Raw genomic sequence first — 21,799 nt, forward strand, 5'->3', positions numbered from 1 at the left:
ATTGTATCTGAAGATAATATCCTCGTGAACTGCTCTGCTTTAGGGACAAAGAATCATTTTGCAATGATTTTACAACATCATATTTACCAGCTGTAAATAAACTGTCAAGGGTCTGGTCATTTTTTAGTATTGGGCATTTTACTTCTAAAAGACATTGTGTGCCATCGTCATCAGTTATTATTCCGTCGGGGAAACACTGAGCCAGGGCTCTTCACCTGAAACGATGGTCCCTGAATCTTCTATTTGTATTCCAGCCAAACGCAATTGTTGTTTTGCAAGATTTTCACCAATCTGTCCATGTCTTGTGAATTTATTGCCTTTAAAGGATGGATATAAATGCTCTCTAATGAAGTTATCACTATTTGTAGTGTCACGGATTGGAACCTTGTGAGCAGTGCTGCCTGTTATTCTAATTTTTCTACTGTTATGCCACAGTTCTGATTGACTTTGTGAAACAGTTTTATAAGATAAGGACTTGATTTGAGAATCAGTAAGTTTGATGAACTTATTATAAAATTGACAACACTTTTTACACGTTAGTTCTGCAGAGTGTTCAGTATGAGGCTCAGATGAAGGTTTGAATTGAAGAGTATCAACTTTAGCTTGCACAGATGTATTTAAGGTCTTCAATCCCTAATAGGAAGAAATTCAATGAAATTGAAAACATAAAAGATATGTAGGCATTCAATACTCAGTTTATTTAGACATAGTTCCCATTCATTACTATAAGTATGTTTAGTGGGATGTGTCCCAATTGATGACCTTTAATTTTGGTAAGAGTTATCTCCCCTTTTTAATTAATTAAATAAAAAAAATCAATAAAAAAAATTTAGCTGGTAAAAAAATTGTTTTCAATGATCATTTTGTTTTTAATATTTCAATGCATCTTTCCACCACAGGATTTATTGATATTCAAATTATTTGAATTTTTATTTTGAAAAAACGCTTTTCCCCATAGACTTCAATGCAATCTTTGCTAATTAACTACTGCTTAATTAATGAACTTTTTGAAAATTTCTCGTGGGCAATCCTTTTACACTATAAAATGCTTTAATATAATATCAGAGTATTGTGTACTTGACGGACATTTAAGGGTACAGAATTTGGTACCATTAGGGATTGAAAACCTTAAAAGAGAATTTTCTACTGAGAACAATTCCTGAAGTTCACTATTTTGTACAAAATATTTAAAAGATTGATGGGATACAAATATGGGGAATACTGATTTTGTGTTTTGTGGTTTTTCATCATTATTGTTAACTTCACTACTGTTGTATTTAGGTTTTTTAAAATCCATCTCCTCAAGAATACCAGGTTCTAGGTTTCTCGTCGAGTCCTTGTTCCATTGCATTTGTTCATCGGTACAGGATTTGCCTGTTAGCCCTGACCTCACAGCATATTCAATTTTCCATAACACAGCGCCGACATGACTACACGTTTTACTGTTCCATGCCATGCACGAACAACCAGCACTAAAAATCGTGCCAACCATGTCACATATAATCCATGCATTATGAAACTCCGAATTGACTTTTTGTGAGGGGCGTACTTCAGATTTTAAAACAACTGTTGTATTGTTAATAACAAAATGTAGAATTTTCCCCACGGAACCACTTTTAAAATAATTGAAACTGTCCAAAGATTTGTAGTTTTTCATCCCTTGGCCATCACACGCCTTACTCAATATTAAATAATTGTAAATATCGCCATACTCGACTTGGGGCCACTCCCGCATATCGTCCTTCCATTCTTGTGGTTTGACATCTTTTGGCGAGGAAATAATTCGATCCTTGCAGTTTTTACATTGATATTGATTCATATTTAAGGTAAACGAAAGAATTTACAAGCTTTTCATATATTAAATGTTGTTTGTGCGCTAATATTTACGGTTGAACAGTACGTAGTTTTATCCGTGTGTTGTTGCTACGGAGTTTGTTTATGACAACAATGTAACGTCACGGATGCAATGGCGGCTGCTTTCTGCGACCCCTATCGGGATGAAATTTTACTAAGGGAAATAACTGAAAAAAGTTGTTTATATAAAACAAACTTACTTTAAATAAAAAACATGGCTACATTGGATGCTAATATTCTTTAAAGTTTTTCAAGTGTTTTGTGCTTTTCCCCCCAAATTGTCATGCTTATTTACTGACAACTTTCTCTATTATTTCATTTTTTTAATTGTATAAACCAAGTCTACTAATAAGGGAAGAAAGATTATCTAAGATTGCTTCTTATTACACAAAAACAAACAATATAATGAGAAAATAAAACATTAAGTGTATACTATTCACAGCCTTCCAGCGCACGCCTTCTTCATTCACCTTGTTTGTTTACAATTATATAACGCGCCTTCCTCGATAACGCGGGGCAATTTTAGTCGGTCACCGGGAATCAAGCGGCGGGTAATCCAGCGACACACAGTTATATACAAATAAAAACACAGAATGGTTAAATTCATTTTTTTAATATATGAAATTGTTCCTGAATACTATCTCTGTCCTATGAAATTATTATTTTGTTCGAGTCTTACGTATTATAGGAAAGAAAGCTAGACAGTTCTCATCTTGCTATATTGAAGGAAACTCTTTAGTCTTTATGCGTAGAATTGAAGTAAACTTGTCGTAAGTAATAAATATTTCACAACGCTGTTTCATATCTGTTTTTTTAAAGTTAGGTTTTAAACAGAGTCTTCAATGGCTTCATTTTCATTTTATTAATCAAGATCTTTCCAAGAGAAAGAGTTATAGAAAAAAGCAAGAGCTAGTATCTTTTCTTCGTTTAAATATGAACACAAACAATATGAACGAAAACGATACTCTCCCGGATCTCATAAAAAGAACTTTTAAAGAGTCATATAATACAAAAATTACCTGTATTTACCGAGCGATTCTCACATTCACCTGGAACCCAGATTCTAAGCGTATTTATACCATTGCGTAATCTTACGATTACACGTGTCCAAGAAAATCTAAAGCGACACACCGTGGCGAACCATTGACCCCGCAGTCATAGGCAAAATAATTGGTGTATTAAAACCATTTTACAATTAATGGAAAATTATTATTGTCGGATATTTGAGATTAATGTGTTGGCTTATCTTCGTTTTAAATTTGATCAGCTACCTAGGCTTTGTGTTTTTTTTTTTTTTACAATTACGCGACCAACCATTCCTTCCATCGCTTGTTGACTTTAATTTACACAGCATGGTCGAATGTTAAATCTAATTTTACAAACTTACGGAAAACATTATTTTTTTCTGTAAGTAAATCGAATCTTTCAAATACATGTACATGTGTATTTTAAAATATCTTAGGTTTGACTTTATAACAAAACGCTTTGGGTATTTATTTTATATGTACATTAATCAATCTTCAATTTTTATTGTTCGTTAGCTCAATGTGTAATTTTACTTTTAATTTTGACGATTCATAGCGTAAGGACTGCGGTTACTTAACTTCAACCAATATTGATTTAAATGTACAAGCTTAATTTGTGCGTTTAACACACAAATAAATTTGTTTTCAACACAAACTTTCCCAAACACATTTTTTTCATCACAGATTTTTACCATGGCTATTTCAGTTTTAAACTTTTAAAGAAAATCTTCCGCAGATCTATTTAGAATTATACTCAATGAAATGGACTAAACATCGATAAGTATCTCCGCACCTGTAAACTTCATAAGTGACTTCTGTGCTTGCACAATGCCCATTTTTATTACAGGTTGAATAGTCAAGTTGAAAAAATAATTCAAGATTTTAAAGCAATGAATTTAATTTGTGTAATAATTTATTCAAAACCTGTAAATGATTAGTATAGTGTGCTAACATTTTAATTTTTGTTCCGTGATTTTGAAAATATCAGTAGCAGGTTACTAGTATACAATGAACATGTTAGTAGTAATAAACCCGCATCGTATGTACGGAATCGAAAATTTAAGAACTTATATAACAATCTGCAGCTACATGTACTAAATATCAGAAATTTATCATGGAATTACACACTATGACCTAATTTAAACTGTTAAAATCATAACCGGCACCATAGTTGAACATTAATTGTCTTATAATCGGCACTAAGCGCCTTTGAGCAGGGAGGGATCTTTTTTGTGCCAGCACCTAAAGCGACACAGGGCCTTGTTTTATACGGTCTCATCGGAAGGACAGGTCCCCACGTCCCACAGTGGGATTCGAAACCACGACGTAGGGAGCTGATCCTTACCTCGCGACTATAGAGCAGACGCTCTAATCACTGCGCTATGCGGGCAACCTTGGGGGATATAAAAAGAAAAAAATGAAGAAAACGGTCAGTAAAAAAAAGAAGGGGTCGTTTTAAAATATTATTCTTACGAACTTCAGGGCAAGTATGAGAAACCATATTTATGAAAGCTTCCTGATATAAAAAAAGATTACCTTTTTTTTCAAATCATGTCTAGAGCTTTCCCTTGCAAAGTGATTGTGTATTTTGGGGGGGTAGTGTGGATGGGACGGGAATTAAACGATCTGTTTAACTGGTGATATGTCTGTCTGTCCCTGAAATTTTTTCCCAGAAGGCCAGGCTATAACATAAAGAAACCAGAAGCTTGTACTCGATACAAAGATTTCAAATGATCCTAGGATGTTTCATTGTATTTATTCAATGCAATATTACGGGAAATTCAAGATCACTGGAGAAAGAATTAATGTTTTGTTGCATTCATTTATATGTAATCCAGAATATCTGTAAGCCCATACTTGATACAGAGATTGCTTGTGATAAAAAGGCTTTTTACGATTTTGATTCAGAAAATAGCATTTTTTCATTTTGACTATATTTGTTTTAGACACTGTAAGTTCATACTTGATTCAAATTGCTTATAGTCCGCCGGTTTTCAGATGACTTTAAATAAGGTCATTTTAACAAATTCAGGGTCAATGACAGAAAAGTTGTAAAACACCTGTCAGGGTTATGAATTTCTAAAAGTTGTTTCAGATTGAGAGTTAGTCTTGACAAAGAGCCATGGTTATTCTGTTAAAATCAAGGTCACTGACAGAAGAAATCTGTTCTTTTCCAGGCTATGAATAAGTGAAAATCACTGGAAGCTCTTACTTTAAACATACTAGTAGATTACTTATGATTGGAGGTTGTGTCATGTCACCATGATCAAAGGTCTTTCTGGCAAATCCAGGTCACTGAGAGAGAAAAAATGTTTAAGCATAACTTTGTAATTAAGATTCACTGGAGGCTCGTGCTGAGAAGAAAGGTTGTTCACATAAGAAAGTGCAGTGATCTTGACCCAAGGTCTGTACTTCCTGTCCACAGCTCCGACGGAAGACCTACTCGTTGCTTTGCAACGAGCTCGGCTCTAGTTATATCAGTGTTTGTATATACAAGGCTTTCTTTTTGGCTAAACAAGAACACAAACTTTCTTCAAGTACCACAGTGAAGGCAAATATATTCCCAAACCGCAAACAATTGTATACAACAATAAAGCATTGCAAAACCATCTTTTTTTTCTTTTAGCCGAAGTATGATTAATTTTACACTATAGACTACTGAGAAATGTTTTCATGCTTCATGTTTAAGTCACCTACAGCTAAAACTACTGCATATTTCAGGTCACCTGAGTCACTCAGATGGTCTGTTGCTATCCAATTTTGCAGGGTGTGTCAACATTTGAACATTTTCAGCTTCCTCTCTGCAAACGCTCAACCAATTTCTACCAATTTTGGCATAAAGCATCTTTGGGTGAAAGGGGTGTAGTCGATGATTTTTAATGCTGCAAACCTTCAACTTTTCATACCAATTTAACAAAAATTCGCCTTTTCAAGGCGGTTTGCGTTTTCCTGGGGGGTCCAAGGTCATTTTTTTCTTGCTTTAGTATAAAAATTTAACATTTATGTAATATATAACAAATATATAATATAACTATTATGGACTTCAGTGAACTGTCAATATGTTGTTATAAGGATTCATGGCAGGCTCGCTCCCTATCACTTTCTGTGTCTGAGGTCAATATCAATTGCCATTGTGTCCTTATAACCACATATCAACTTACACTGGAGTCCATAATTGTACTGTATAATATTCAATACACCAGAGAGTGAGATGTTTTACATCTGTCTATTGTGATGTCATAATCAAAAACTTTCACTCTCGTTGATGCCTCAAACACCAGTGCATTAGCCACTCAAAATGTGCTTTACACAACAGTTGCATTAGAGATCACATTTAAGTGGATATGAATAGAAAAAATGACAATATAACACGCAGATTTCTGGAAGTGTTTTTCTTCTACATGTATGTGTACACAATGGTTTATTAAACTTATATTTTAAAATGATAAGTGAATTTAAATCAATTAAATGATCATTCAGAAAATATTTTAGAGAAGAAATATTAAAATTATAAATTCTACCAGATGTATTCAACAAATTCCTATCATTTCTTTCACTTAATTAGTTATCTTAATGACGAGTTCCCTGTATTCTCATTTTTGTGGCTGTGTGTATATCGTTAAATGGTTCTTGTCTGAGAGATTGTTGGTATGAGTATAGAGCAGCCTGGGGATTCCCTGTCACCTGTTGACAGATTCCCAGAATCTGCCATGATATGTCTCTGAAATGTAAAGGTGTATACGGTCCTTGATCATAGTGAACTAGGGTCTGAAGATCATCTAGAGCTGTTTGTGCTCTCATTGTGTCTACATGTCTGTAGCACAGGATTTCTAGCATGTGTAACAGTACAAGGGGTGGGACATGTAATGAAGTATAACCCTTAATTTTCTGTTGAGCAGATTGTTGTTCTGGTAATAACTCATTGATGTAATGGGTTTTATTGTAAAGCAGGATAATCCATGCTACAGCCTGTCTCATCTTTGTAGACCAGGACTGTCCCCCTACAGCCTCAGTATACATCGCTCTATCTACATAGTCATACATCACATATGGCTGTGCTAACTTGTTCTTGATCATCTCTATAATAGATAAAGCCTCTGTATATCTAAGCGTCTTGTAATAATACATAGCTATGTATATCATGTCAATTATACAACCAAACTTGGCTGTTAATTTCAGCATGTGACAGGAGATTTTGTCAGCTCTATATCTCATTTTGTTTTCCTTTGTGTAAGCTACCATGTGTAATATAAAAGCTGTGTTCTGAAGGACAGTCGCTGTAAGTCTCTGTAGCATCACGACTTGATACTGAGTCAGGAGGGGTAAATCTATCATCTGTTCTATTGTATGTATATATCTAATACAGGTTTCTAGGTTTGGTGTGGGAAGTGTGTCGTGTCTGCGTATCTCTTGAAACAGCTCAACATCAAATTCAACCTCAGAAATCAGAGTATGTTCATCTGTACAGATGGAGAGATGGGGGTCGTGAAGAACATTTAGAATACAAGACCTGATGGAGGGACTCTGAAGCAGGAATTCTAAACCCTTCTCATACAACCCATACAGTCTTATAAATAGCTGATGCTGTGCTTCACCTTGGACTTTACTCAGAAACATGTTATTTTGGGGAATGAAAAGGTTAGGACAGGCTCCCTCATACACCCACTTAAGGACTAGTTTGAAACAAATCCAGAAACACTCCAGGAGATTTTGTGGACACCAACGTTGTAATGTATTCTGTTGAATCACCCAGACAACAGCTGTCTTCATGTGATAAGAACATAGCAATTTATCATCATAGTCAAATCATTATAGTCAACAAGACTCAAAAAAAAGAAATTTCTCCGCGACAGTGTTCCACAGTCTAGGAACAACTGGTCAGAGGTCAGAGTTAACAAAACACGTAAACCCCGCTCGAGACGCTTCAAACGCATTAAGACAGTTGCGAGGGACGGACCCATACAAACTCCTGACGTCTGCCCAGTGCTCAATACATCTAGTGCTCCTCTCTCCGAATCGGAGACCTCACTTCTCTCACAGGGGCTAAATTTCTGCCCCACGCCACATGAGGTCGACGATAAGCAAGTCAGAGAGGACACCCGAGCATTCTTCCGGAGACTTCGTTTGTAGGAGCACTTCTCTAGAAAAGACTTCGAAGCAAATTCATACGACTCTTCCAAGCCAGATTTTCACGACCTAGAGGAACACAAACTCTATAAGCCCAAGAGTGCCTGGGAACCTACACCGGGCAAGTGAGGCGCGCTTGAGTCGTATATTGACGCCGTTGAGTTAGACATAGAGAAGCTCCTTTCAATGCCAGACAAAACTCCCGACAATTTGAGTAAGGAGGAGAGATCTGCCTTACAATCATTAAAAAATTGGGATGACATTGTAATTAAGAAAGCAGACAAAGGCTCTACAGTTGTAGTAATGGATAAAGAGACTTACTTGGCGGAGGCCCAAAGACAACTCTCAGACGAACGTTTCTATAAGAAACTGGACTCTGACCCTACTAAAGAATTCTCCGACGCCATTACCAAAACTCTTGACGATATGTTTGAGAAAAATGAGATTGGTACGTCTATGAGACCTTAAATCCTATTGACTGTAGTCCAGGACAATTCTATCTGCTTCCTAAAATACACAAAGAAGGCATGCCTGGTCGCCCCATAGTCAGCGCAATTGGACACCCCACGGAGAAAATTTCTGAATTCATTGATTTACATCTCCGTCCACACATAGAAAGTTTGCCATCCTATCTTAAGGACACCACGGACTACATTAACAAGACGCCCTCTACTGGCCTCCCAGATCATACCCTCCTCGTGACTATGGACGTCACATCTTTGTACACCAATATTCCGCACGATGAGGGTATCGAAGCCTGTAGAGAAGTCTGGGATAGTAGATCCATACTAGTTCCTTCTACCGAGTCCTTTGCTAAGCTCCTTGAACATGTTCTCAAGTTCAACAACTTCATGTTTAATGGAGAACATTACCTGCAAGTTAATGGCACTGCTATGTGTACGAAAATGGCACCGTCTTATGCCAATGTCTTCATGGGCAGACTGGAACGCAACTTGTTACTTCAAGCACCATTTAGGCCCCATAGCTGGTTGCGTTTCATTGACGATATAGAGATGAAGTGGGTGGAATGTCGCGAGAGCCTCGAGGCATTCTTTACGTTTGCCAACACCTTTCATCAGTCAATCAAATTTACAGTAGACGTATCTAATTCGAAAAACATATTCCTAGATACTACATCTACCCTGATTGACGGTGAAATCGAATTCAGTCTCCACACCAAACCCACAGACTCCCACCTATATCTTATGCCCAATAGCTGTCATCCCCAACACTTTTAAGGGAGTGCCTAAGGGTCTAGCCACCAGAATTCGACGCATCTGTTCGTCCCCTGCCTTATCAGGAGCAAAGTGGTCTTCTTAAGTCCCACTTATGCAAAAGAGGCTACAATGCCTGCACCGTACATACAGCTATTGATGAGATGGCGGGACATGACAGGCAAAACCTATTACGCTACAAGGAGAAAGAAAATAGCGGCAGGTTCCCTCTGGTAACCACATACCATCCCGTCCTTAAGAACCTTAGCGGTATCCTTCAAAAGAACCTACCGATTCTCCATTCAAACAAACGAATGGCAGAGGTCTTTAAGGAACCCCCACTGGCTGCATACGGACGCCCAAGGAACCTAAAGGACATGGTAGTAAGAACCAGACTGGACAACCCATTACCTAACGGGGGCTTTAAAACTTGCCCTGACAGAAGATGTCTTCTTTGTAAGCACAGCACCGACATGGACAGTTTTAACAGCCCTGTTACAGGCCGCAGCTACAAAATACTAGGGAATTTGTCCTGTCATACTGACAACTGCATTTATCTCATCAGTTGCAAAGTTTGCTCCAAACAGTATATTGGTGAAACAGGAGATCTCTGCAGAAGAGTCAATAACCACCGTTCGACCATTAGGACCAAAAAATCAATGAACCTGTTGGGGAACATTTCAACCTTGAGGGTCACAAATGGGAAGACATGACAGTAGTGGTGATTGACCATTACTCAAGATGGACAGACGCTCAGAGAAAAAGCAAGGAAAAGTTCTGGATGCACAGACTGAAGTCATTCCGCCCTAATGGCATTAACAAACTGAATGACTTCACCAGAATGAACGTAAACTAGACCCAATTCCTGAAGATACTAAACAGGATTATTCTCTCAATTTAGTGCTAACTCTACAGTTAATTTGCGTCAGCAACTCTCGAACAACCCACATAACTATGAATTGCTTACCCCTTTGTTAATTTATTTTTTCCCGATAATATGTCCTAAATAATTTAGAAATTTATAATAGATCATAATTCATATTTTAGAATATCCCTGCTGTAATATTTTTCTTTGATTATTCTTTATCATGTATAGTTATACCTTATGAGAGAATGAAACAATGTACGATTTACTAATTGTCGTAATTAATGAGCATAATTAATTCGTTCAATTATGTAAATCGCACTTCACCCGAGTATACCCGATAGACCGGACGTATTTCATAGTGGTCCAGATTTATTTCTTAAATTTCTTTAAAGTCCTATATTATTTCAAAATTTATAATAGATCATAATTCATATTTTAAAATATCCCTGCTGTATTATTTTTCTCTGTGTATTCTTTATCAAGTATAGTTACGCCATATTGAGAGAACGAAACAATGTACGATTTACTGATTGTTGTAATTAATTAGCATAATTAATTCGTTCAATTATGTAAATCGCACTTCACCCGAGCATACCCGATAGACCGGACGTATTTCTTAGCGGTCAGGATTTCTTTCTTAACTATAGTGTTCTTAAAAATTTCCAATTCAACATATAGCTAAGTTTGTAAATATATAGTGTTTAGTAGTTTAGTAGTAGTGCTAGTTGCTTTTGTTTTTCTTTTTCCTTTCTTCTTATGACCTTTTAACTTTTTTCTTTGTCCTGAGGAAGGGACAGGGCGTCCCGAAAAGTTGACAATTTTTATTGTTCGTGTCGTTGGTCATTTTAGTGCTTTATATAAATTTTCATCCGTGACCTTGTATCTACTTGGTAGATCCGACATTTAGGATATACAGTGTTGTTGGTTTTTTAGTGCTATATATATATATATATATATATATATATATATATATATATATATATATATATATATATATATATATATATATATATATATATATATATAGGTAAAATTAAAATAAAAAAGGCAAAACAGATTAAAACGTTAGCGCTTTCATTACATCTTCAGACGTTTTACAAATGCATTCTTTATCCTGACTGCAATGTCTTACAAAACTATTAATACTTTAAAAATCATTATCTATAATTGAATCTGACAGCAAGCAATTAAATGCTTGCAGTTTGTTCACACCTTTGAAACCAAATCCGACATGTGTTTATACTCTTAGCCGGAGAACATCGAAAGGTTACACTCTGCGTGAAAGTTTTATCAGAAATCAAATTAAATCAAACAATTAAGACTGGGATTAAATTTTTGAATGAAATATTTCTCTTTTTCTCTTCTTTCTGTTATAATTTCTTGAAAAAGTTTATAAAAAGGGAATACTTTAAATTGTCCTTGTCCGCATCTATCAATGTGTTCGCGGAGTTTGATCTTACGGTACTCAGGAACTTGAATATGCTGTTTATGCACGCGAATTCTGTTCTGTTTTAAGAGAAGGGACATCATTTAATTTCAAAGGAAAAATTTCCTTATTAATTCAGACATGACATGTGAGTCCAAAAATTTAATATATTTTATTACTTGCGGAGGATGCAACCAATTCTACATCGGTGAAACGGGGACCACATTGAGAGCCAGAATGTTTGTTATGAGTTTATCGGAAAAAAACTAATTTTCCGTACTGAGAGCATTGTGGTAACGAACCCGACGTACAATTTTTATTCAACTTAATTGTGTTCAATAGAGAGAAAACTTACGAATAAAATAGGCCCTATTGTTTAAATACAATTAATTACAGCTATAAAGTTCTGTGCTTTAATAAAGACACTTCAGTTTTTTTTTCTCTCTAAAAAAAAGTCTTTCTCCAATGCCAACTTCTTTTAGAACCAATTTTTTGGTATTCAACACTACATTTCCCTTATATGAATTTCCTGTAGTATTAAGGGGGGGGGGGGGGGGCAACCAGCCTTTCACTGAACATTCCAATAGTAAAAGTATTGGTGGGAAAAAAGTAGGGGGGCAGCCTTTTTACGTATCGATAAGAGTACATATATACTTATAAACCAAGACCCAAGTACCTGTGAATTCATACCCCTTCCCCAAATCCCCAAAATCAATTTATTCGTATATGTCTATCCGTTGCTTTTATCCTTCATGAAAATGAAATAAGAACATTTGAAGTGCAATATCCATAACATTGTATGAAGTTTTGAAGAAATAAACGTCAATTAAGGCATTTTTTTTAATTTTTCAAGTCTTCACAAAAAGTGGGTGGGAAAGGTGACATACGTTTCTTTCATGCTGACTTTTGAACAAAGTATTTCTTCCCTCTATAAGTCTGTAGTCTGTCAGAAAAATCTACAACTTTCATCTACAATATATTCAGTTTTCTGTTGTAAATGGTAAAGTATGTATAAATTCAATTTCCCGCGCTTGCGCGGGTAATTATCTAGTGTATACACAAATTGATTTTCATATTTTGCATGTTATATGTTATATACGCTGTACAAATAAAGCTGCTGCGTGTCGTTGCTATGTACAAATGGTGTGTTTGTTGATTATTGTACTTTCATTGAAAGTAATGAATTGATTTAGAGTAGAATTATAAATCGCATTTCATCAAAGTGACCATTCGGTGCTCCTTGTATAGTTCGTGCCCAGCACGAGCGTCATCATCCGAGAATTGCCGATTTATAAATAGCTGCTTACCATGGCACGCCTAATTCACAAAAATGAGCTACATGTATACATAGTTTCACAGTCGATAAACTAGGTTTATCGGTTGTAAACTATAGTTTACGGAGTATAAACTATAGTTAACAACTTTAATCTATATTTTACATCTGTAAACCATAGTAAACGCGATAATTTATGTTTCACAACCGTAAACTATACTTAACATCAAAAACAATCATAGATTATCTGATAAATACAGTTTCACGATTTGTAAACTATAGTTTACAAACCGTTAACTATAGTTAACGATCTGATAAATATAGTTTCGCGATTTGTGAAACTATGATTAACAACTCTTAACTATAGTTTACGATTGTAAACTATAGTTTACAAACGTGAATCTATGTTTATCAACAAAATCTATTGTTAACGCTGATTACAGACAGATAAACTTAGATTAGCATTCGTAAACTCGTCAAATATTGTTTTACAGATGAAAACAATACTTTACGAATCGTTAACTATAGTTTAAGGTTTGTAAACTATAGTTAACAGTCGATAAACCTAGTTTATCAATTGTGAAACTAGGTTTAGCTCATTTTTAGCTCACCTGAGCCCAAAGCTCAAGTGAGCTTTTCTGATCACATTTTGTCTGTAGTCCGTCTGTCTGTCCGTCCGCCTGTCTGTCTGTAAACTTTACACATTTTCGACTTCTTCTCAAGAACCGCTGGGCCAATTTCAACCAAACTTGCCACAAAGCATCCTTGGGTGAAGGGGATTCAAGTTTGTTCAAATGTAGGGCCACGCCCTCGTTCAATGGGTGATAATCGGGAATTAATAAAGATTTGGTGGCATGTTTTAGAAATCTTCTTCTCAAGAACCACTGTTCCAGGAAAGCTGAAACTTATATGGAAGCATCCTCAGGTAATGTAGATTTAAGTTTGTTCAAATCATGACCCCCGAGGGTAGGACGGAGCCAAAATGGCCGACCAAAGTTTTACATAGAAATATAAAAGAAAATTCTTTAAAAATCTTCTTCTCAAGAACCACTGTGCCAGGAAAGCTGAAACTTATATGGAAGCATCCACAGGTAGTGTAGATTCAAGTTTATTCAAATCATGACCCCCGGAGGTAGGGCGGGGCCACAATGGCCGACCAAAGTTTTACATAGAAGATATATGAAAATTCTTTAAAAACCTTCTTCTCAAGAACCACTGTGCCAGGAGAGATGATATTTATGGGGTACCATCCTCAGGTAGTGTAGATTCAAGTTTGTTCAAATCTTGACCCCTAGGGGTAGGTGGGGCCACAATGGCCGACCAAAGTTTAACATAGAAATGTATAGGCTAGGAAAATTCTTTTAAAATCTTCTTTTCAAGAACCAACGTGCCAGAATAGCTGAATATTATATGGAAGCATCCTCAGGTAGTGTAGATTCAAATTTGTTCAAATTATGACCCCAGGGGGTAGGCGGGGCCACAATGGCTGACCAAAATTTTACATAAAAATATATAGGAAAATTCTTTAAAATTTCTCTTCTCAAGAACCACAATGCCAGGAAAGCTGAAACTTATACGGAAGCATCCTCAGGTAGTGTAAATTCAAATTTATTCAAATCATGACCCCCGGTGATAGGGCGGGGCCACAATGGCTCACCAAGGTTTTACATAGAAATATATAGGAAAATTCTTTAAAAATTTTCTTTTCAAAAACCACTGTGCCAGGAAAGCTGAAATTTATATGGAAGCATCCTCAGGTAGTGTAGATTCAAGTTTGTTCAAATCATGACCCCCAGAAGTCAGGGGCCAAAATGGCCGATCAGAGTTTTATATAGAAATATGTAAGAAAACTCTTTATAAATCTTCTTCTGAAGAATATAGTAAAGCCATAATTGATCATATTTATATGGAAGCATCATCAGGTTCTGAGATTCATGTTTGTTCAGATCATGACCCCGTGGGTTGGGTGGGGCCACAACAGAGAATCCATGTTTTACATAGAAATATATAGGAACAAACTTTAAAAATCCTCTTTTCAAGATTGATTGATTGATTGTATATTGTTTAACGTCCCTCTTGAGAATTTTTCACTCATATGGAGACGTCACCGATGCCGGTGAAGGGCTTCAAATTTAGACCTATACTCGGTACTCAGGGCCATTGAGCAGTTAGGGTTCTTTATCGTGCCAACGCCTTACGTGACACGGGACCTACGTTTTTTAAGGTCATATCCGAAAGACCCGTGACTTTCACTTCTAGTGCCGAGCGCTTGGCGAAGAAACAGTCACTACCTTTGTTTACGTCTTAGGTATGACGCGGCGCCGCGATCGAGAATCGAACCCGGACCTCCCGATCACGAAGCGAACGCTTCTACCACTAGGCTACCGTCACCGGTCTCTTTTCAAGAACCACCAGGCCAAAAAAATAACTGAAACTTATGGGGAAACATCCTGGGGTAGTGTAGATTCTAGATTGTTGAAATCATGATTCCCCGGAGGGAGTGGGGTCACACTAGGTATTACAATGGAGAAATTGGGTAAAGAACGGCATCACCAATGCTATTCAGGTGAGCGATGTGGCCCATGGGCCTCTTGTTGTGAATTTGGCGTGCCATAGCTTGCACGGGGCTTTGCATCCGGAAATCAAACTTAACGTGTCATCTCTCGTGAGAGATGACAACAAATGAAAGTAGATTTAGTGGTTTTTCCGTATTATTTGTATCAAGAACCTGGTAATTTTCATAGAAATGGATCCCTTTAGAATATCACCGATGTAAGTTAATGTGCATAAAACATCTTCAATGTCTGTTTCAGTAAATAATGTGATACATTATCTTTGTATACAATTAGCATACTCTATTTTGTTGTTACTGTAACTATATTTTAAGCTGAGAACAGTGAATCATGCGGATACATTAAAACATGTTTGAGATCTACATTAATAGCAATAGAATTTAAATGTTTAATAGCGTAAATTATTAATAAGCTGAATTTAAAATCATCAAAATTAAGTAAGTATTGAACGATTTGAAATGGCATTTATAAAATAATGGTGTATAATATTATATCAAGACATATCAATTCCGTGTTTTTCATAATTAGGAATACAGCCCTACAACATATGTCCGAGTCAGTGTTCGTGGAACTGTGTGATAAACTTGGGACGTCACAACAGGTGGCCATTAGGAGAGATGTGGTGGACATCAGTGAGGTGGTGGAAAATCAAGTGACAACAATTGACCAGGTCAGTAGGATGATAAGTGGAAGTCAAAAGAGAAGGATTCAGACTAGAAGGATCAGACATAGACGTTATGTACTGGCCTAATAATCACCGTGTGATCTGGAACTTATCTCAGTCTCAGTATTACAACACACACAGACAAACAATGATCTTCTGTGACTGTTCTGATAGTCCACCTGGATTTACTTTATTATATTTATTGTCACCAGGAAGGTACAAAGAAATCCAGAGAGCTTGTTTTAGAATGAACAACATTAATTATATCTCCAGCTCAGAATACACAAAATCTCTGTGTTCTGGAGGTTTACCTGACGCCATTCTACATGGACCCTGTGTCAGTGGGCTTTATTTTGGGCGAAAAGATATGATCATGCCCACTGTTTTGCTTGTGACTTTTGGCCTCCGTCTGCCTCCTCATGGACAGACAGATGTCAATCATGGCCCCAGCCTGGTATTGTTGATAATATTATGCAAAATGGATGTCACCTTGTAGCAATAGGACATACACAAGGGCATCATGTGCACAATGAATGAGAATTTCTTTCTCTCTTGCAGAACACAAACTTGTGTGTGCTATGAGCCACTGTCAATTCTTAACTTATGGATTGCTTAAGTTATTCTTAGTAGAAATATTAAACCATGGATTAAGTAATGATGATAAATTGCTATGTTCTTATCACATGAAGACAGCTGTTTTCTGGGTGATTCAACAGAATACATTACAACGTTGGTTCCACAAAATCTCCTGGAGTGTTTCTGGATTTGTTTCAAACTAGTCCTTAAGTGGGTGTATGAGGGAGCCTGTCCTAACCTTTTCAGTTCCCAAAATAACATGTTTCTGAGTAAAGTCCATGGTGAAGCACAGCATCAGCTATTTATAAGACTGTATGGGTTGTATGAGAAGGGTTTAGAATTCCTACTTCAGAGTCCCTCCATCAGGTCTTGTATTCTAAATGTTCTTCACAACCCGCATCTATATCTACAGATGAACATATATGAATTTGTAGGGTTGAATTTGATGTTGAGCTGTTTCGAGAAAAAATAGCAGGACACGACAGCACTTGCCACACTGCTAGAAACCTGTATTAGATATATTTATGCCCTACAATGCAACAGATGATCCAGTTTACCCTCCTGACTCAGTATCAAGTCGTGATGCTACAGAGACTTACAGCGACTGTCCTTCAGAACACAGCTTTTATATTACACATGGTAGCTTACACAAAGGAAAACAAAATGAGATATAGAGCTGACAAAATCTCCTGTCACATGCTGAAATTAACAGCCAAGTTTGGTTGTATAATTGACATGATGTACATAGCTATGTATTATTTCTCACCAGCACCTGCTACTCAAATTTCCTCTGTCTTCCAAAACGCTATCGTGACTACGTAACTGTTGTTAGTAGTGCATCTTGTTAAGAAACATGCGGGAATGTTATAAATGTCAGTCAACTAGACAAAATACTTACTTTAATCAGTCTTTTGCTTTAGAATATTTTTACACGCTCGTGGCAGTCATGCAACTCTAACACCATGCACATGAAAATAAAGAATAGTACAAATATGCAATTCAAACAACACAATGAAATAAAGATTAAGAGATAAATAAAGTCACAGAGTCCTTGGAAAAATGTCAATGGTCCAGCGTCGTCCAGAAAACGGTTTCCAGCGGCAAAGATCCACGATCCAGCGAAAGCAAAACTAGCTAGTGTCTGTGACGTCACAAATATGTAAATGATCAAGTGCACGGGGCATAACGGTACATTCCTTGATAAAGTTAGGCCTCTGAGTCAAACTCACAAACACAAAACACAGTGTTGGAATGATTCACATAATGAATGATATAGAAGAATGCATGAATGGATGGATGAATGGACGATTTCTCCACCGATGAGATCGAATCACCTTATGAATTCTTTTTAACTGAAATTACACCGTTGGGCGCCATTGTCACTGCCTCACTATATTTGTTATTTCATATAATTATAACAAAAGAGCTGTTGGTGGGTTCATTTGTTTATCTGTATTTCAGTTGTAATAAGAAGGATAACAAGTAACAAAAGGTGACCTGTAAAATAAATGAATAAACTCGTACACTAAACAGTCCCACATTTAATTATTTTAAATTAGTTTAACTGTTCTCTTTAATTAGATAATCAATAGATAGGGTATTTAATATAATTATTCAGAGCAACGGTGGTAAATTAATTCTTACCGAATAGACAGGTATAAAGTTGTCTTTATTAATCAAATAAGAGACTTAATGGAGTGGAGATAAACTCTTCCTTTCTCCTGGCTGTCTTAGGGTGGAGTGAATTAGTAAGGGTATTTGGCGCCAAGCATGCGTATTTGGTACCAAACTAGTAAAATACTCACACACTTCTCACACTAAAATATCAACCAATCAAACAGCTTCAAGCCGCACCCACTCTGACATAAACACCTTTGACCTTTGACACTCTCAAACCAACCAATGAGCGTTCAATCCCATGAATATGAATGAGCGACTTTAACTAATTAACTTCACACATAGTAAATTCCAGAGGACTATAATTTACTATGCTGTATAATGGATGAAAATGATGATGATGATAATGAAATAATTAGTATATATTAGGTCACAAATTATTAATGAATAAATCATATAGTATTTATTATAATCTTAATTTATTCACCATGTGACATTAAAATTTACTATTTCATGCATTTCAAGATACAATATGCATTACAATGTACAATAAGAAAAATAAGGTCGTAGTTATTAAAATATATCTTTCGATGATAAGTGGATACGCGATATACTATAGAAGTTCTTTCTTCCACGCGATATTAATTTTACTCTATGAATGCGCTTACATTCAATCTTATACTTGAGTAGATGTGTTAGGCATGTAGTGCAAGTCCAAGAAATCTGCATAATTTTTTTACTCCTGGATTAAAAAGAAATAATGATTCAATGGAATTTTGACTCCGTAGGAAAAAGTACGTCTGCAGTAAATTTAGCATGTTTGACAAAATTATAAAGTTAAACGAGACTTACCTGGAAGGTGAAGTTTGACCGGAGTTTTTCTTCCATTGAGAAACGTAGGGATCACTTGAGTTGAAGTTCAAGGTCACGTAATCATAATTCAGAGGAGTAGTAGTAAATATCGGGGCTTCAAGTAAATTTAAAATAATAGGGTGGGATCGAAAAATTCGTAGTGTTGGTAAGTCTCGTTTTACTTTATAATTTATCCCCATTAAGGTATACGACCCATATTAGGATCAAAATTTCTAACCTTAACTATCAATTGTTTGTAAAATATCCTTATATCATTTTAAAGCATTTTAGGGTAGAAAGGGATTTACCAAGAGAAATTTTCATAAATTTTATTGCCTAAGCAGAAATTAATTATTGAAGATTGCATTGAAGTCTATGGAAAGAAGTAAGTTTTTAAAGATAAAAAAATAAATACCTCAAATATCAAAAAATGCTGTGTTGAAAAGATGTATTTAATCATTCGTAATAGAAAAAGAAATAATTTTTTTACCAGACAGATGTTTAAAAAAATTAATTTTATTGAATAAAATCAGAGGGAGATAACTCGTCAAGGGAGGGAAAAGGTCATAAATTAGGACATGTCCTACTCTCACATTCTGATACTAAAAGATGAAAAATAGTTCTAATTGCACTGAGTATTCAGCTCATACATATCTATTATGCATTCAATTCCATTGAATCTGGGGCTAATATGGATCGGATACCTTAAGATCCTCAGTCTCAAATGAGACTTAAGAATCGATGACCCAATAATAATAGATCACAAACTTCATCATCAAATAAATGCAAACAAGTTTTAGCTAACTTTTAATAACTCCAACTCAGATTGATGAATACATTCCCTTATATAATATGCTACAAGTTGTCATTTTGAAAATTGTTCAGCAAAGCATTGCTGAATTCACTAGACAGTTTAAATGGTTTGTTATAAAATTTTCTAAAGGTTTTGTCAGTAGTCCAACCTGCTGTTCTCAGAATTGTGGCAACAGACACCTTAGCTTTAGCTGAAGCACTAGTTGCTGCTGATCGTGTACTATGCGGCAAAAAACAGTTCATGTCTACTCCAGCATATGTCATAACTGATTTGATCCATCGACCAATGGTATCCACAGAAATTGGATTGTGAGGCTTTTGGATACTAATAAATAATTTACATTCTGAACCCCTCAATTTTTTTGTTCTATGAACATATTCCTTATATACATGTACAATACATAAATCTATATCATTTGGATAAGCAGCAATAAAAATTTCATCTAATGATGCCCTGGTCTTGTTTGCTTTAACAAGTCACCATAGTTAATGATTAATATATTATCTCTCACAGAAAAATTTGTAAAATCTAGAAGATGTAAACCTTGTTTTCGCTGTCCAGATAATAAGGCTAACAACATTGCCAATTTCTTTGACAATTGAAGCAAAGATAAATCCTGCACAGGAGGAAATGTCTTAAGATATCCTAAAACCTTATTTACATCCCATGTAAAATGATATTTGGGTAAAGTTGGTATTGACAAAAATACATCCTTCATAAAATGTTAAACTAATACGCAGTATATGATCACATATTTTCTTACTCGAGTGATCAGAACGAGACAAAAATGAACTAAATGAGCTTCTTGCCGTGTTCAAAGGCAGAAGGATAAAACGTACGCTGAACTAGGACCTGGGGTCCCCCGCAAATAGTTCGTCATTTTGCGTAGTAATAAAACATTCTAGGAACTCTCCAGACAATAAAGGCACAAAAGTAAATCCATCGATATCATCAATACGGAGACCTCAGGTCACCTTATATATTAATTGAATTTTATATGATAGACAGTTTTCTTTGTCTTACTCCAAAATAATCATATTTATAACTTTATAAAGATCAACTTTCTAATATGTATATTAGCAGAAACGGGAAATAAAGGGTGACCAGAGGTAACCTAATATGTTACATCAATAGGGGGACCAAAGATCACCATACATTGAACATCAGTAGGGGGACCATAGGCCACCTTATATTTAACATCATTAGGGAGACCAGTTGTCACCTTATATTGTACATCATCAGAGGGATCATAGGTCACCTTACATTTTAAATCAATAGGGGTCAAAAGGTAATCTTTTATTGCACAAAATAGGGGGACACAGAGATACCTTAAATTGTACATCATTTGGGGGACCAGAGGTCGCCCTATAATGTACCACAGTAGGGGGACTACAGGTAACCTAATATTGTACTGTACATAAGTAGAGGGACCGGAGGACACCTTATATTGTACATAAGTAGGGATACCAGAGGGCACCTTATATTGTATATCAGTCGGGGGGGGGGGGGGGGGGGGGGGGGGGAGGACACCTTATACTATACATCAGTAGGGGGACCAGTGGACACCTTATATTGTACATCAATACGGGGACCAGAGGTCACCCGATATTTCACATTAGTACGGGGACCAGAGGTCACCCGATATTTTACATTAGTACGGGGACTATTGGTCACCTCATATTGTACTGTACATCAGTAGAGAGACAAGAGGTCACCTTATATTGTACATCAGTAGTAAAACCAGAAGTCATCGTATATTGTACATCAGCAGAAGGACCAGAAGTCACATTATATTATACGGGGACTAGTAGTCACCTTATATTGTACTGTACATCTGTAGCGGGACCAGAGGACACCTTATATTTTATATTAGTAGTAGGACCAGTGGTCATCTTATATTGTACACCAGCAGAAAG

At 36.1% G+C, this 21,799-nt stretch overlaps 1 protein-coding gene across 1 annotated transcript; it reads right to left on the bottom strand.

Annotated features, from left to right (window-relative positions):
• Nucleotides 1–6,449: 6,449 nt before the first annotated feature.
• On the bottom strand, nt 6,450–7,649 carry LOC134247936 (uncharacterized). The gene has a single exon (XM_062730331.1). It carries the CDS (start codon nt 7,647–7,649, stop codon nt 6,450–6,452), a length of 1,200 nt encoding a protein of 399 aa, XP_062586315.1.
• Nucleotides 7,650–21,799: the final 14,150 nt, after the last annotated feature.

Source organism: Saccostrea cucullata, unplaced genomic scaffold (genome assembly GCF_032062105.1).
Source record: "Saccostrea cucullata isolate Sc308-1 unplaced genomic scaffold, CSIRO_AGI_Scuc_v1 ctg5653, whole genome shotgun sequence".
NCBI classification, from domain to species: Eukaryota; Metazoa; Mollusca; class Bivalvia; order Ostreida; family Ostreidae; genus Saccostrea; species Saccostrea cuccullata.